Consider the following 18,101-nt stretch of genomic DNA (forward strand, 5'->3'; position numbering starts at 1 on the left):
AAATGTTATGTTACTTTCTGAAAGTAGTATTTTCTTTCCTTAATTGGGCTCATGTTTAGAACTTTTCCATTGCCATGCAATGGCCAAACTTCAACCCTCTTCCAAGATTCTTTTATTGTTTATCACTTTTTGGTTATGGGTGACATTATAATTTGTCTGAGAAATACGACATCATCCCAAGTTCAGGCAACTGACAACTTCTAGCCAGGGATTCTTAACATGGGGCCTGTTTTAAAACTTTCAACACAATTGTTTTCTTTTGCAATCCTATGTATTTTATTTATGCATTTAAGAATATGATTCTGATAAAGGGTCTCTAGACTTTACTGGACTGCCCACAGGGTCTGTGCCACAAAAAAAAAAGGTAAGAGCTTTGTTTTAAGCCAAATGTTAAAGCACATTAAACCAAATTGAAGAATCATAAACAGCCAGTGAGTGCCAACCACTGACAGCAAAGAACAGCAAACAGGATAAGAGGCAAAAAGGGCAAATATTTGCCCAATTAAGTTTATTCCAAGTAAGTCGATATTTGTTTTGGTTCACTGGCAACTCACTTCATCTCTGAGAAATCATCTGTTTCTTTGGAAAATGTAAGACTGAATGATGTTTTACATTTCTGAGTAGTTCTGACTCCCTACAACAAGAGGATCATGGGGAGCCCCTCTTGCTTGCAGAAATTAACGATGATGGATGTATCTCGTAAGGCAGATTTATTATAGATGACCACAGCCATTTCTGTAGAACCTTCCTTTCAATGACTACAGTTTGCCTCTCTCAATGCCACCTTGATATGGGTCCATAAAACAGTGGGACTAATTGTTGTACTTGGCTTATAGAATCTTCACTCTTTTATAGTTCTCCCTTCCTAAGACACAGGTCTGATCAAATTACTCCCTCTACTCAGTGATTTCTAGGGGTTTCCGATTGCCTGGAGGATCAGAAACAAAATGTTCTGTTTGGCATTCAAAGCTGTTCATAAAGTAGCCCCCTCCTATCTTTTCTGTCTTCTCACACCTTACTCCCAGCCATGGACTCTTCCGTTCAGTGACATTGACCTCCTGGCTGTTCCACAAACAAGACATTCTCTCTCTTGAGTTCCAGGCCTTCTCTTGGTTATCTCCGTGTCTAAGACACTTTTCTTCCTCTGCTCCTGACTACTGACCTCCTTGGCTTCCTTTAAGTCCCAACTAAACCTTCTTTGGAAGCCCTCCCTAATTCTTCCTAATTCCATTGCCCCAACTCTTTTAATTATCTCCTATATGTCCTATATATAGCTTGTTTATATATATATATACATATGTTATATCTATATACAAATGTCATATATTTCATATATGTGTGATTGCATATTATCTACACTATTAATTTTTTTTAACCAACTTAGAATCTATACTGTGTATTGGTTCCATGGCAGAAGAGTGGTAAGGGCTAGGCAGTGGAGGTTAAGTGACTTGCCCAGGGTCACACAGCTGGGAAGTGTTTGAGGCCAGATTTGAGCCTACGACTTCCCATCTCTAGCCTGGCTCTCTCTGCACCGAGCCATCCAGCTGTCCCTTTCTCTTTAGATTATAAACTCCTTGAGGGCAGGGGCAGCCTTGCTTCTTTTTGCATCTCTAGCTCTTAGCACTATGTCTGATACATGGTGTTCAGTCATTTAAGTTACATCTTGACTCTTCATGACCCCATTTGGGGTTTTCTTGGCACAGATACTGAAGTGGTTTGCCATCTCCTTCTGTAGTTTAAAGACAAGGAAACTGAGGCAAACAGGGTTAAGTGCCTTGTTCAGGGTCACAAAACTAGTAAGTGTCTCAGGTCAATTTTGAAGTCAGGAAGATGAGTCTTCCTGATTCCACACAAATAGAAAGAATGCCAGTGAGGGGAAATAAGGGAAATAGAAACAAAACAAAACATTCTGGTTTCATCTTGGGCCACCTGGACTTCTGGTTACTTTGAAGTAAATCTGGTAGCTCTGCTCACTGGGAGAGTTCTTAGGAGCCAAATCAACCAACCAACCAAGAAACGCATAGTAAATGTCTGATCTAAGATATGTACTTACACTTCCCTCTAAGGTATACAAAATACCACTCTGTACTTCTATTTTCACTATATAACTCTGAGCCTACAAGTTTTGTTAGAGTCATTTTGGCAAGTCACTTTCAACTCCCTTTCTGCATGCCTCTTTCCTTGGTTCTAAGTCCCCCTTCCCCTTAATTCTGTCTTCTTGTTGCCTCAAATACTTCTGCAGCTACTCCATCATAACATTATAGAATTTAGAGCTAGAAGGGACTACTTCTTCACTTAATAGATGAAGAAACTAAGGGTGATTTGCTCAAGGGACATGGTAAATGAGATCATTAGGATTTGAACCCATATCCTTTTGACCCATATTTCCATAGCTGATCACAGAAGTACTTGGTGCATTCTAAGAAAACCCTATGCTACCCCCAAATTACTTTCTCCTTTGCCCCCCTAGCTGTTTCTTATTATCCCAGCCCCCCAAATTCCAGTTTTTTAATCTCTTCACCTGGATATAGAAAATCTGATTAGTCTAATTCATGCTTTGGATATGACTGAAAGGCTAAAAGCTCCTCAGTCTTGCTATAAGGATGCTTATTGCTCAAATCAAATCAATCCCTAAATTTCTGGCAGTCAGAGAAATTGGGGGTGAGATGGGAGGAGCATTAAAAGAATCACAACTTCTTCTCTCTACATACTCTCTTCATAAAGCTGATTATAGGAGAAACGAGATGAAATGAAAGCTTCTTTGCTACTGCCCCCTCCCTCAAAAAGAACTCAGGAACTAAATTAGAGGATCTATAAAGATCCTTTAGGCCTGGAAGGATAGGCTTTTTTGCTACTACCCCCTCCCACCCCCCCAAAAAAAGATTCAGCCCATTTCCATTGACCCACACTAACAAAACCCAAGCAACCTGGATTAGTTGAAATTTAGCAAAGCCAGGAGTCCCTGGGAAGCCCAGGGGTTCAATGGGTTAAAAAAAAAAAGAAAAGCAAACATGCTGCCTAAAATGTTTAATTTTTAAAAAAACTCATTCAGGCCACACTTCATTCAAACTGCCCACAGAGCAGTTTCAAGGCTCCTGAAACTTTTAGCTTTTATGTCTGGTGGCTGTTTGGTGTTTTAAGCCAAGTCTCATTGTCTGGGGCCTCCTGTAATGTTACTACCATTTCCTTGTTATATAGGCCAGGAATGTACAATTATTTAACATTTCCTAAGGTATATTTATATGTTCAAGGGCTGCTTACCTTTGCCAAAAATGAAATCTTTTTTTAATGTTCAAAAGATCTTTTAACTAAATTAACTGAAAATTTCAAAGGTGACCTGGGACAGGATACGGCACTGTATGAAATATGTAAAAATATTTATGATCCTCAGGGCTATTGTTAAAAAACTAAAATCTCGTCATCTCTGCATACTTTGGAGTGGAAGAAGGACTGGGAGTGGCCTTAGACAGGGGAATGAATGTTCCTGGCTGTGGGGAAGGCAACAAGAGTATTTGTAGGAATCTTTTTCTCTGCTCTATTGATGATTGCGTTGGTGCGATGCCTTCCGCCACTGGATACCCCTTTCCTCTCCAGCAAAGGGTGCAAGAATACTATGCTGTGCTTCAAGTATTCAGCGTATGCTCTGAATCGTAGACCAGAAAGGAGGCATCCGTGTACCAAGGCAACAAGCAACCTTTCAGGAGGCACTCGTGGGGAAATGTTAGGATGAGAATCTACATGTGATTCTTTCCTTTCACGGACTTACTCTATGACGATTTAGCCTTCATTCCACACACCTAAGGTGCCATCTCTCATCTCCTGGCCTTGGCCCTTAATGTCCCCCAAGCCTAGAATGCCCTCCTTTCTCACACCTGCCTCTTAGAACCAGAGGTCTCCTTCCAAACCCAATTCAGGCAACACTCTTTATAGGCAGTCCACTGAGACATCCCCAGTCCCTATTACCTTGCCTCCTCAAACTCCCTTGGTATCTGTTTTGTACGTAGGCCTATGTAAATACACACATAAGTCTATACATACAGAGAGATGTGTATATAGACATATTTATATAGAGAGACATATATATCTGTGTCTGTGCAAGTATGCATCTTTCCTCCTGAGGGCTTCTATTTCGTGTCCCTAGCTCTTAGCAGAGCGCCTAGAACATAGTATATACTTAATACATCTTTGCTGATTCACGGATGAACAAAACACAAACCTAGGAGTGCATTTTCCTTACAGACATCTTTTGAGGGAGGTGGTACAAATATTATTCTCATTTTATAGGTGAAGCAAGTGAGGCCTAGACAAATGAAGGGACTTGTTCCAGGTCACATAATCAGCACATTGTAGAGTTAGCAGAGGAATCTGGGAGCTTCTGATTCTAAAATCCAGGGCTCTTTATTTTTTGTTCAGTTGTTTATTCTGTAGTTCATTGATTGCTCTTTCAGTTAAATCATAATAATGCCATTTCTTTCCTGAGAGAAGATTGTGTTTCTCACTTCCCTGAAATCTTTAGGATATTTTTTTTCCCCTAGGAGGAGAGTGATGTTGTAAAACAGTCAATAATTACAATGATAACAAGCAATATTCTCAAATTCCTTTAGGGACAAGAAAGCCTGAAGCATCTTAAGTTACAATCAATCACTGAGACTTAATAATTATATGTTGAGGGCAGCCAGGGAACACAGTGGAGAGAGCACCAAGGCCTGGAGTTCAAATCTGAACATAGACATTTCTTAGCTGTGTGACTCTAGGCAAGTCACAAGCCAAGCTGCCTAGCCCTTGCCACTTTTCTGCCTTAGAATCAATACTTAAGATGCAAAGTATAGGTTTTAAAAATGATACTTATTATTATACCTCCAGAAATAAAAGACAAAAATACAGGAAGGTCAATACTTCATAAAGGCCTTATTCCAGGTGTTATCTTTGTGAGCACACATTATTACATTTTGCTTAGGAAGTCTCAGATATATTCCTTCAGGCTTTACTCCCCTCCAAAAACAAATGAATTCCTTGTACATGGCTTGTGATCCCCAAAAAGTCACCCCGCAGGCTAGAATCTTGAACATGGTAAACTGAGGGGCTGGGAAGTCAATGGCACTTCCTCTTGTGATTTGGCAGGGCGGCCCTTGGTGTCATAAACTTTATGAAGAGGTCAACGTTGGAGGATAAGGGTCATAGCAGACAAAAGGCCAATCCTGACAGACTACAAGACTGTGCTATTTACTCAAAGGGAGGAGAACCCTCCTCCGATCCCCACTTGGCACACTAGTAAAGGGTGGCTTCTGCATGGAAATAAAGAACGCTTCCTTTTCCTTGCAGGTTCACACAGTGGACACAGCTCCTGCTCAGATGGGCAACGCTGGGAAGGAGGAATGATCTTCCATCAATAGTATCTCGGGGCTGGAAGGGACCTAAAGGTCGTGGGCCAGCCTCCCCATCTTACAAACGGGTAAAAGTTAAGCCCAGAAAGACACTGTGATTGGACCAGCTTTACCCATGTTGGTGCCTGCAAACTTTTAAGCTTGAGAAAACACTTGGATGCCAAGGAAGAGATCATGAAGATTTCTTCACTTTCTCCCTTTGCAACAATTTGTTAAAACTTCATTCTTGTTTTCCAAACAAACCCATCCCTACCCCAACCTCAGGGTTAATGACTCACACATGGGCTTCATCAGTTTGAACTGCAGTTTTGCCAGTCCCAGAGGCCTCCCAACCCCAACCACCATTTCCCTGGGACCAGAGTTCCTTCTTTTTTCAATTTCATTTACCCTTATTTTTTTAACCCTATTTGAACAATGAAAACAAGTATTTCCCTATCATAATTTCTGAGGATTCAAGGGTTCTATGTGCACAAATTCTTCAGGTAACTAAAGTTTATCTGTACAATTTCAATATTTTAAAATGATTAAAAAAAAACAAAAACCTCTCAAAACTGGATGATATGCTTCCCTGTCTGCCTTAAACTGGGCATTCTGAATGGGGTTTTTCTTGATGACTCAGGGTCATCACTGTGGAAAGTAATTCTTGGCCTGCATTGTACCTAACTAAAGCAATGCCCCTTGGTAGCTATTTGCCCTGTGTGCTATCAGAACTTTGCTTCTTGTAACTAATCGTTTCCCCCCAATTCCTCCCTCGCTGCTAACTATAACTTGCTTTTACTTTCACCATGCCAGCTTTTGGTAACCACGACCAAACCCCACCCCGGCGGCCTCTGGGCTGCAAAGCCGGAGAACACGTTAGAATTGAGTGGCAAATAAAAGCTAATTAGAATCGGAGTGAGACTGGGGCACTTTCCTACAAGGAAAACTACATATGCTTTTGTGTATGCAATTTAATGACATTTACTGCGGCTGCTCTGTAAAAGTAAGATAAATGATACTTGCACTGCCTTGTTCAAAGGGAGTTGTTCAGACGTGTCTGACTCTTTGTAACTCCATTTGGGATTTTCTTGGCAGAGGCAGCGGAGTGGTTTGCCATTTTCTTTTGCAGCTCATTTTACAGATGGGGAAACCAAGGCAAACAGGGTTAAATGCCTTGCCCCAAGTCACACAGCTAACTAAGTAAGTGTCTCAGGTTGGATTTGAACTCACGAAGATGAGCACCTCTGATTCCAAGCCCAGTGCTCTGCCCATTATGCCATCTAGCTGCCAGCCATTCGAAAGGAAAGCAAACTATAAAGCACTATATAGGTATAAGCAATTATTCTCATTGTTACTGTTTCCAGGTGAGTTTTAACATGAGATCGATAAGTGAGGTTTTGTTCTTTAGATTTATTTCCTAAAAGAATAGTTGAATTTGGCCTCAGACACTTCCTAGTTGTGTGACCTTGGGCAAGTCAATTAACCCCAATTGTTTAGCTCTTACTGCTCTTCTGCCTTGGAACCAATACTTAGTATTGATTCTAAAGAGAGGGTCAGAATTAAAAAATAAATAAATAAATGAAAGAATGGTTGAAGAAAAAAAAAAGAGGGCATCTAGGTAAACACAGTGGATAGAGTACCAGGTTTGGAGTCAGGAGGACCTGGGTTCAAATATGACTTCAGATACTTCCTGGCTGTGTGACCCTGGGAAAGTCACTTAATCCTGATTGTCTAGCTCTTCTGTCTTAGAATTAGTAGTAAGACAAGGTAAGTGTTTTAAAAGTTTCTTTAAAAAAGAATAGTTAGATGTATCTTGATCCATCTAACCTTCTATTTCATCCGATCACAGTTTGTCAAGGAAGACGAGGAATCCTAAATTGTCCAAGGACATGTCTTAAAGTCACATTAAAAACCAGCCATGCACTGCAACATTTCTTTTAAAGTGATTAATGAAGCAGTGCTTGTGCAATACCGAGCTACAGGAAAATATTTCCACGTGGTTCTGAACTCAGTACTTTTTCTCTTTTTCAATAACTTTGCTTTAGCCTAACAGAACTATTTCAGTAGATAAAGGAAGCAGGATCTTGGATTGAGAGCTGGTCTCAAAGCCAGGAACATGGGTTCAAGTCTTGCCTTTGACACATACTGAAAACTCTGAAGTTCTGGACAAGTCATTTATTTTTTCAGTGTTCCAGCAAGTTTTTAAGATGATAAATCAAAGAGAAGGGGCTGACTTATACTGGAAGGAGCTTCCTCTTCCAGGAGTTCCCTGTCTATATCTAGCCTCTATTACTATCAAATATAGTATCTGCACAAATATACCATATACATATGGTTGTTATGGTTGTCAAGTTGTTTCAGTTGTGTCCAATTCTTTGTGACCCCATTTGGAATTTTCTTGACAAAAACACTGGGCTGGTTTCCCACTTCTTTCTGCAGCTCATTTTATAGATGATGAAACCAGGGCAAGAAGGTTAAGTGACTTGCTCAGGGTAACACAGCCAGTAAGTGTCTCAGGCTGAATTTGAACTTGGGTCTTCCTGACTTCAGGGCTCGATCCATTACCCTACCTAGTTGACCCTAACACATGGAGAGATATGTTCATTGTTCCATCAATTAATCACACACACACACACACACACACACACACACACACACACACACACACACACACACACACTCTCACACTCCTCCTAGACAGAAGCAACAGATTGCCAGTGAAAAAAGCTCAGAACCACCAGTAGATAATTTCCCCTTCCCAAAGTCCTTCAGCCAAAGCTCATGCTAGAATAAGTATTCCCTTCTACAACATTCTGCCTCCTCCCTCTCTCCTTCTCACTTCCACCTCCTGAAGTCTCTACATCCATTGAAGGGTCTCCTCCTTAAATCACTCAGCATTTACTTTGTATATATTTTGTACTCACTCATCTGGGTCTCTGACACCTTCCCAATAGAATGCCAGCTCTTGGAGGGGGTGGGCTGCTTTATTCTCATACATGCCAAGCACTGATGAAATGCTGGACACCACGACACAAATGAGTTACGCACATGGATGAGGCATGAATCCATATAACATACACACGTACATTCACATGCAAGAAGTGGCTGCTATAAACCCCAAAGAAGCCAGACATGTTATTTAATCCTTTTTTCCCCCTGTAAGACAAATGAATCTGCAATTATTTCCTCCACTGATCTTTGCAATGGCAAGTTTACATTTATTGCGATGACCAGGACGGGGGATCTAGCGGACTGTCGCCTCCATGACCAAATGACCAACCAAGGCAGCACAGTTTAGTAGAGAGAACACTAGACTAAGGAGTCAGAAACCCGGTTTTTAGTCTTGGCTGTTCCAAGAGCTGCGTGACCACAGCCAAATCCCTTAATCTCCCTGGCTCCATTTGTTCAGCAATAAAACAGGACACCGCCACCTGTCCTACCTGTGCTAACCTGGCTGTTAGATTAAAGGAGGTAACGTATGTGAAAGTGGTTTTGAAAAAGAAGAAAGGCATTCATTAACTCAACAAACCTGGGGGAAAGAAATTGATGCTGCAAACTTCATAGGCTACTCTCCCATTTGGTCTTAAGTCAGCAAATGCATTTAGACTAAACCCTAAATTGCTCTTTCCCTATAAACTTTTTTTTTTTAAAGCAAAGCTATAAAAAGAGAAAGTAGCACTGGGCTACAGTGGGAAGAGCGTGAGAATCAAAGCATCTGGGATCAAATTGCAACTCTGATGTGTGGGTCCTGGGGCAAGTTAAAGTGACTTAATCCTCTACTCCCCTCCCCTCTTAGTTTTCTCTTCTGTAAAATAAGGGGGTACAACCAGATGGCAGTGGAGGTCTCTTCAGTTTGAAACCATGATCCCTTGCATAAGTCAAGATCATTTTACAAGTGACATACTAAGACAAGAATTCATAGGACCGTTGCTAAGTAGATTTGAACACCCAATTATTTTAAATTCTGCACCTGAACATAAACTGGTTAAAGCTTAAAATGCTAACATTTAAAGCCTTTCAACCACAAGTGGCATAAATAATAAGCACTTTGCCCCACAGCTGGTGTTGTTACAACAGAGGGGATTTGGACACCCCTTCCCCAGTGTTCCACACTGCCACAATGAGGCACTCCTAACTGCAGTGTGCTTAGCTGGCCACATTGTAGAGGAAGAAAATCTTGCCATCGTTCCCCAAGATCCATGACAGCCAAACAGTTGCAAAACTTTCTACAAAGGTCCTCCTGTATTCTTCATCAAAGCACTACACGAACATGAATCGTTTTATGTTGCCTATAAATCCCTATTTGTTTCGCTGTATACCTAAGGATCTCAGAGCATTCCTAAAATCTGGTTGATGTGCAGGAATGAGTGAGCTTGGCTACCTTTCCTTTCCCCCCTCCCTTTCCTAATGCTCAAGGCCTTCATAGGTGTCTCAAACCCAGTAGCTAGAGTACCAGGCCTGAGTTCATATCTGGCATCAGACACTTATTAGTTGTGTGACTCTGGGCAAGTCATGCAACTGTTTCCTCATCTGTAAAATGAGCCAGAGAAGGAAATGGTAAACCACTTCAGTATCTTTGTTAAGAAAACCCTAAATGGGGTCAGGAAGAACTGGACTTTGATGAACATCATCCCATCAAACCCAAAGTAACTGGTTCCCCACTCAGGACAAAATGTGCCCAGGAAAGAGACTTTGAAAAATGTCCTCAGCTAAAATTTTCAAGACATTTTCATCTGTGGCACTAGGAAAGGGACATCTCTTTACAGGGATGGATAGGAACACCCCCTTCCCTGACACCTGCTGGGGGATCTCATGCAAAACAGGAGGAAAGAGAACCCTAGTTCAGGGTTATTTAGTTCATGAACTATCTTGATAGCCTCTGAATTGGTCTCCAGTTTTACCCTCTCTAATTCCTGCCTTACACAGTTGTCAAAGTGATATTCTTTAAAGACAAACTTAACCATGTAAATAAACCCTACCTCCACTGGAAAAAAAAAATCTTCAATGGCTCCTAGTATCTCTAAAATAATCCTTAGCCTGGCAACTGAACCCTCCATAACTGGCTGCTGTCTGCCTTTCATCATTTCTTATGACTTCTCAAACACCTTTTCTGTTCTTATCAAACTGAGCCATCAACAGTGTCTGGCACTCACATTCCATTTCCTGCCTTTTCTATGACTTTATGCAAGTGAGTGAGTGGTCTCCTGTGTCTAGAAAAAAACCCCCTTCATATTCTAGCATCCCTTGGCTTCCTTTCAAAGAACTGATCAAATGCCACCTTCTCTACCAGGTTTTGCTTCGTCTTCTCTCCCCTCCAACCAGTTATTAGTCCCTTCTTCCCACCGAAAGCAGTTACTTAGTGAGCACCTAGTAGATGTTCAATGAATCCTTTTTGTTAATCCTGCTGGCTTCCTATTTTAACTATTGATGCTAAACTCAATTTTTTCTACACTGTTAAAGGATTACACGAGGCTGTCAATCCCTCGAAGTTTCATGTCCATTTATTGTGGCTTCATCCTAGTCACAGATTCCTTCTCTCAGCTTCCCAGGAACTGGGTGGGTAGCAAACACACAGCTCATTTCACTTTTTAGATGAAGAAATGGGGGTGCCAGATTGCCAGTCACCCTGCCTCAGTGTAGCAAAGCAGTCCTTCACTGCCTCCAGCTTTAATTGCTGGGGAATGTTTCTATGACTTAAATCACAAGGCCCTTCCAAAGAGGGGCAAGGAAAATGACTCTTCACGGGATGGTTGTGCAATTGCAGAGTATCTGAAGGCTATTTTAGCCCCTGGGAAGGCAAAAGGGTATTGCAATCCAAAAGCAGTTCCCAAATCCTGCGCCCTCTAACCTCTAGGCTCTGGAAAGCACGCATGCATTTCATCTTAGACAAGGCAACCCTCAGCCTTCTGCTCATCAGCGTGACAGGGAAGCTTTGTCAACCTCTTCTGGAAAGACAGAGCAGTTATGCCTGGGTTTATGGAAGGGTACCACAATCTCTCTTTTGTGGAAGGTGATAAAGGCCCTGCCAGGGATTATACTTACAAAGGATAAGTATAGATTCGTAACTTTTCATTTGAATCTTTGAAAAATCTCTGCAGAATTAGGATGGGGGTTAAAGTGGAGGCTGGGTCAAGAAAAGAGGAGACTTTCTAATAATGGTAATTGGAATTTGCCTGCCTTAGAGGGTCGGGGTCTTCCAATGGGGGAGGAGGGTTGAGGGGGTGTGATGGAGGATGGGGACAGGAGGCCAAAAGAAGTCAGATTACCTGATCAAGTCAAGAAAGGAATCTATGGTGTCCTTGGTGACTGGGAGTGTTTCTGAATTCTCCAATCCCAGGTCGCTGGACAGGAGGGCCCCCGCGCCGGCTCCTGGCCGGATGATGAAAGCCAAGGCTACAGCCAGCGCCGAAGCGCCCAGTGTAGTCAGGAGGAAATAAGCGACCGCGATGCCCCCCAGGCGGCCCAGAGAACTGGCGTCCAGGCTGGCGGCGCCCGATACCAGGCTGCAGACTACGAGGGGCAGGATCACCATGCGCAGCATGCGGAGAAGCATCTCCCCAGGGAATGCCAGGTAGGTGGCCTGAGCGGGGCTCAGTTCTAGTCCCCGCAGCGCCGCGCCCAGCCCGGCGCCCGCCAGCACCCCAGACACGGTCAGCAGTACCAGCGCGTTGCGACGCAGGAAGCCCCCGCAACGCCGCGCCCGTCCCAGCGCGCCGGCCTCGGAGGCCCCGGGCTCCGAGGCCGGCCCCTTGCCTTCGATATAGCCATTGGTCTCATTGCTCTTCTCCATAGTGGCCGGCTGGCTTTCCCGGGGTTGGTCCCGAAGCACGGCTAGGAAGAGGGACTGGATATCTTCTGGGATGCTTCACCTGAGGACTGGGTCGGAAGAGGTGGGCGAAGCAGAGAGCGCACGCAGCCTCGTCCACCTCCTTCCCAGCTGGCGCGTCCGAGCAGGAACGTGCGGGGCAAGGCTGGGCCGGCGAGGAGGCCCCGGGCGAGGGTTGGAGCACCGGAGGAGTGGTGTGCGCCGCACCCGGGCTTCTCAAAGCCACCGCGGATGGCAGAGGATGATGCAACCACAAGAGGATCCGGCCCCCTTCACACCCCTCTCGCTCGGACGCTCCGCCCCTCGGCGCGGTCTCCGCCAATCAGGGCCAGAGAGGTGACCCTCCTTCCCCCCCCCCTCCCCACCCGGCTCCTGAGCCAGACGCGCCCCCGCCGGGTTCTACTCCGAGTAGGGGCGGGATCGGACCCTGGAGGCCATCTGAGCCCTTGTGGGGGCGGGTCCCTTTGGCCGATCGCCCTCTACCAGCCTCTTCTCTTCTCCTCGGACTCTGGGATGGAGTTGAGCACCCCTGCGCTGGAGAGGAGGGAATTGTAGTCTCTGCACCTGTTCGAGTCCCTTTATTTGGGGTCCGGGTCTTGGGAGAGCTGATGCTCGGAGCACACTCCCTCCGCGCGCAGCCCCAGAGTACACAGTTTCCTCCCGGTTTGCAGAAAGCAAGGCAAATGAGCCCTCGGGTTTTCTCTTTAAAGTGAGATTAGGAGATTGCGGTGAGGCAAGGATTTTCCCATGGAGGCGTCTTTGAGTGGAACCTCTGTAAACCAGCTCCGGCGGTGCCTCCGTCTCTTCAGGGCAAGCCTGGGCCTCTCGGGATTGGGGCCCTGGGGAGGACAGCGGGTCCCGTGCCTGCTCGGAGGAAGGATAAACGAATAACTGTGTCGTAGGGAAAGACGCGTTGGCAGGGACTTCTGCGCTTTAGCAGGTAGCCTTGGGGGACAAAATCCAACACACGTGAACTAAGGATATTTACAAAGCAAATACCAAGTGGAAAAAACAAACAAACTATAAACTGCTGAACAAAATCGGTTTGCAGTGGTGAGGGCAGGCGGGCGAGGTTTAAACAGGGAATTAAGACTGAAGCTCCGCTGAGCAGATGGGTCATTAAGCATCCCCCCAGACTAACAGGCTTTGTCTGGTTGAATAGAAGCGGAAGAGGCCAAAGCCTTTTATACAGTTGGTAGAGCCATAGAACTTTAGCTGTTCATGTGTTCAGTCTTTTCCTCTTTTTCTCAATTTAGATTTCTTTATTTACACATGAATTTTGAAATTGTGGAACCTCAGAATATGCTTGAAAGCTCACTGTGCAGGTTCACTGGCAAATGGCTTTGGATAACTTTAAATACTCTCCCAAATCCCAACAATCCATGACACCCAATAGGAGCTGTGAAGGCCACCCGAACAATGTTTTTCATTGAGTTGGGCCTTGGAAAAATATTGCCACCTGGTATTTCTCTGTTACCTTTATAAAACTGCTCACATTTTCTATTTGTGGTTTAAAAAAGGAATTTTAAATGGCTTTCTTTGTTTTTTAATTTGGAAAATTTTATTTGATTAATTAATTTAGAATATTTTTCCATGGTTACAAGATTCATGTTCTTTCCCTCCCCTTCCCCATGTAGCCCACATGCAATTCCACTGGGTTTTACATGTGTCATTGATCAAGACCTGTTTCCATATTATTGATATTTGCATTAGGGTGATTGTTTAGAGTCTGCATCCCCAATCATAGCCCCATCGAACCATGTGATCAAGCAGTTGCTTTCCTTCTGTTTATACTTCCACAGTTCTTCTGAATGTGGATAATGTTCTTTCTTGTAAGTCCTTCAGAATTGTTCTGAGTCATTCATTGCATTGCTGCTAGTAGACAAGTCTATTACATTCGATTGTGTCACAGTGTATCCGTCTCTGTGTACAATGTTCTCCTGGTTCTTCTCCTTTCACTCTGCATCAATTCCTGGAGGTCGTCCCAGTTCACGTGGAATTCCTCCACTTTATTATTCCTTTGAGCACAATAGTATTCCATCACCAACAGATACCACAATTTGTTCAGCCATTCCCCAAATGAAGAATCCCCTCATTTTCCAATTTTTTGCCACTACAAAGAGCACAGCTATGAATATTCTTGTACAAGTCTTTTCCCTTATGATCTCTTTGGGGTACAAACCCAGCAGTGCTATGGCTGGATCAAAGGGCAGACAGTCTTTTAGTGCCCTTTGGGCATAGTTCCAAATTGTCCTCCAGAATGGTTGGATCAATTCACAACTCTACCAGCAATGTATTAATGTCCCATTAAATTTCTTTCTTAAAGCAAATATGCCCCTAATAAGAAATTTTGGTTAAATGGAGATATTCTAGATTGATGAAGGAAAAGTTTGCCATTGCTTTTATTCCATAGCAATTATGCCCTCACTAAGAAATTTTGGTTAAATGGAGATATTCTGGATTGATGTAGGGCAATCTAGTTTGCTGTAGATTGCATGCCACATAAGGACTGGTTGAAGGAAGTAGGATTATTTAGTCAGGACATGGTAAATCTTCAAACATGTGGAAGAAATATTAGACATGTTCTGTTTAGCCAGAGGGCAGAACTAGGAAGGGAAGTTGCAAAGGGACAAATTTAGACTTGCTTTTAGGAAAAACTGCCCCTAACACAATTAAAACTATCCAGAAGCAAATGGGGCTACTTCTGGGGGTAGTCGGTTTCCTTTCACTGGAGATCTCCAAGGAATGGCTGAGTGACCATTTGGCTAGTATACAGTACGCACTCACTTTCAGTTATGAACCAGATGGCCAATGAAGTTCCTTTCAACTCTAAAATTTTTTATTTCAGATATTGGATGGGTATTGCTTAATATACAAAAGAAATGCTAAAAAATCCACAAACTTGCACATTGATAAGACATAAACAATTGGTAATCTATAATAGTTATTGTTACCATCTACTGGGAGGTAGAGTCATAAATTCTACCCTGCAGGATTGGCTGGATAGGCATTGTTCTAATTCACTTTGGTTCTATACTCTAATACTCAAAAAGGAGGTCTTCTGCTATTCTTGCCCTTCCTGGGCAGAGGTCCGACTCATCCTTTTACTAGTGGGAAGGGAAGGGAAGAAATTCTTCCTTGCCACCAATCAGCTCTACTCAGTTTTCTCAGTTCTTCTCAACTTGGAAATTTGATCTGGAGGGCAATTTGGAACTATGCCCAAAGGGCGACAAAAGAATATCTACCCTTTGACCCAGCCATAGCACTGCTGGGTCTGTACCCCAAAGAGATAATGGACAAAAAGACTTGTACAAAAATATTCATAGCTGCGCTCTTTGTGGTGGCCCAAAACTGGAAAACGAGGGGATGCCCATCAATTGGGGAATGGCTGAACAAACTGTGGTATATGTCGGTGATGGAATACTATTGTGCTAAAAGGAATAATAAAGTGGAGAAGTTCCATGGAGACTGGAACAACCTCCAGGAAGTGATGCAGAGCGAGAGGAGCAGAACCAGGAGAACATTGTACACAGAGACTAATACATTGTGGTACGATCGAAGGTGATGGACTTCTCTATTAGTGGCGGTGTAATGTCCCTGAACAACTTGCAGGGATCCAGGAGAAAAAAACACCATTCATAAGCAAAGGATAAACTATGGGAGTGGAAACACCGAGGAAAAGCAACTGCCTGAATACAGAGGTTGAGGGGACATGACAGAGGACAGACTCTGAATGAACACTCTAGTGCAAATACTATCAACAAAGCAATGGGTTCAAATCAAGAAAACATCTAATGCCCAGTGGACTTACGCGTCGGCTATGGGGGGTGGGGGGGATGAAAATGATCTTTAACGAATAATGCTTGGAAATGATCAAATAAAATATATTTAAAAAAAAAAAAAGGAAATTTGAGATTCTGAAATAACTGCAAAAGATAAATGAACCTTATTCAATATACAAGCTTGCCTGACAATCTCACTGGTGAGTTTTTTTTTTTAATCTTTCTGGGCCTCAGTTCCTTCTACTGTAAATAAAGGTTAGCTCTCCAAGGCTACTTTTGGGTCTAACATCCCATCGCTTTGGAATTCACCATGAACATACAAAAAAAATAGTACAAAAATATAGTACAAAAAAATTGATTACACTGAGTCTTGTAACCTTGCAAAGTATCCTTAGTATAGTTATAGTAATACAAAAGACAGGTTAGTCTACCCATCCATACAAGGAAAACAAGACAGCACAAATCCATATTGCCCAGATTTTAACATGCAACTAACATGGACAGCCTGCAGATTTAATCCATCAATATATACTATTTGGACAAGTGAAATAAATAGATAATATCTAGTTTTCAGTTGTATCTGATTCTTTGTGACCCCATGGACCATTGCTATCCATGGGATTTTCTTAGCAAGGTCACTGGAGTGGTTTGTTTCCTTCTTCAGTGGATTTTTCTTGTCAGGCAATCATAGGTTAAGTGATTTGCCCAACATCACACAGCTAGAAAGTGTCATGCTTCTATTTTCTCATAGAAAACAAAACCACAGGATTTTTGATTTTAACTTACTTAGACCAGTCTCAAAAATAGTTTTCATATTTCCTTAGACTCACAAAAGATTATCACATTGCTCAATCAATCCACAAATATTTGCTGAGTGCCTAACTCATAAGGAACATGATGTTTTTATTTTTATTTATTTTTATGTTTTCAATTAACAAGTCTTTATTTTCTCTCCATCCCACCTTCAAACCCTTCCCTCCCTTCCCTGGGCATGGGGGGTAGGGTGGGGGAGGAAGGAATTTGGGGAGAAAAAAGGAGCTTGTAATAAATATACCTAGCCAAGCAAAACACATTCTTACTTTAGCCATGTTCAGAAAGGCATGTCTCCTTGTGCTTAAATCTATCACTTCTCTTTTAGGAGGTGGATTTTAATGCTGGTCCTCTGGAATCATAGTGGATTATCATGTTGGTAGATCAGTGTTGTTTTTTTTTAATCTCTACCTTCTGTCTTGAAATCAATTCTAAATATTACTTCCAAGGCAGAAGAACAGTAAGGGTTAAGCAATGGAGGTTAGTGACTTGCCCAGGGTCAGGAAGTATTTGAAGTCCGATTTGAACCCAGACCCTTCAGTTTTCAGGCCTGGTTCTCTATCCACAGAGCTATCTAGCTGCCCCAATTTAGCAGTGTTCTTAATTTTTTAAAGCTAAACATTGTGCTTTGAAAGGATGAATAAATAAATCAATAACATTTATTAACTACTTAGTATGTAAAAATACTAATGCAAAATAAACAAATCAGGACTGTTCCTGTTCTCAAGGAGTTTACCTTCTAATGCCTTGAGAACATGGATGGTCCTGATTTTTGTATATAGTTTTTTTCTATAGTTGTTTGCATGTTTTTTCCTTTATTAGACTGTGAGCTTCTTGAAGAGGACTATTTTCTGTTTTGGGTTTTTTTTTGTACCCTCAGAGTTTATCATAGCGTCCAATACATTGGCACTTAGTAGATCCTTTTTAACTTGACTTTTGATTAATTGATTGATTCAATTAAAATATATGAGCCTTTGGTGATTAATTTAGGAGTGGAATCTACCCTTATATAGAAATTAAAGTCAGTAGTTAATATAGATTTTTAAAATACAATTTTATTTTTTATTTCTGATTTCTCTCATTTCTATGCCCCCCTTCCTGACCCCCTCCATTGAGAAGGCAAGAAAATCAAAACTGGGTACAAATATGTATAGTAAGTACAACAAATTCCCATAGTAGCCATAGCCAAACCAAAAAAAGAAGAAGAAGAAGAAGAAGAAGAAGAAGAAGAAAGAAAGAAAGAAAGAAAAGAAAATGTACTTCACCCTACATTCTGAGTCTATTAGTTTTCTAACTGGACATGAAAAGCAAACACCT

At 42.4% G+C, this 18,101-nt stretch overlaps 1 protein-coding gene across 1 annotated transcript in view; it reads right to left on the reverse strand.

Moving 5' to 3' along the window:
* Nucleotides 1-13,205, reverse strand: part of SLC1A4 (solute carrier family 1 member 4) — a 37,926-nt gene extending 24,721 nt beyond the window's left edge. The window contains exon 1 of the mRNA XM_007476745.3: nucleotides 11,633-13,205. Coding sequence (XP_007476807.1) covers nucleotides 11,633-12,156 — 524 coding nt within the window. The 5' untranslated portion in view covers nucleotides 12,157-13,205. The remainder of the gene's footprint in view (nucleotides 1-11,632) is intronic.
* Nucleotides 13,206-18,101: the final 4,896 nt, after the last annotated feature.

The sequence above is a fragment of the Monodelphis domestica genome, chromosome 1 (assembly GCF_027887165.1).
Source record: "Monodelphis domestica isolate mMonDom1 chromosome 1, mMonDom1.pri, whole genome shotgun sequence".
In the NCBI taxonomy this organism is placed as follows: domain Eukaryota; kingdom Metazoa; phylum Chordata; class Mammalia; order Didelphimorphia; family Didelphidae; genus Monodelphis; species Monodelphis domestica.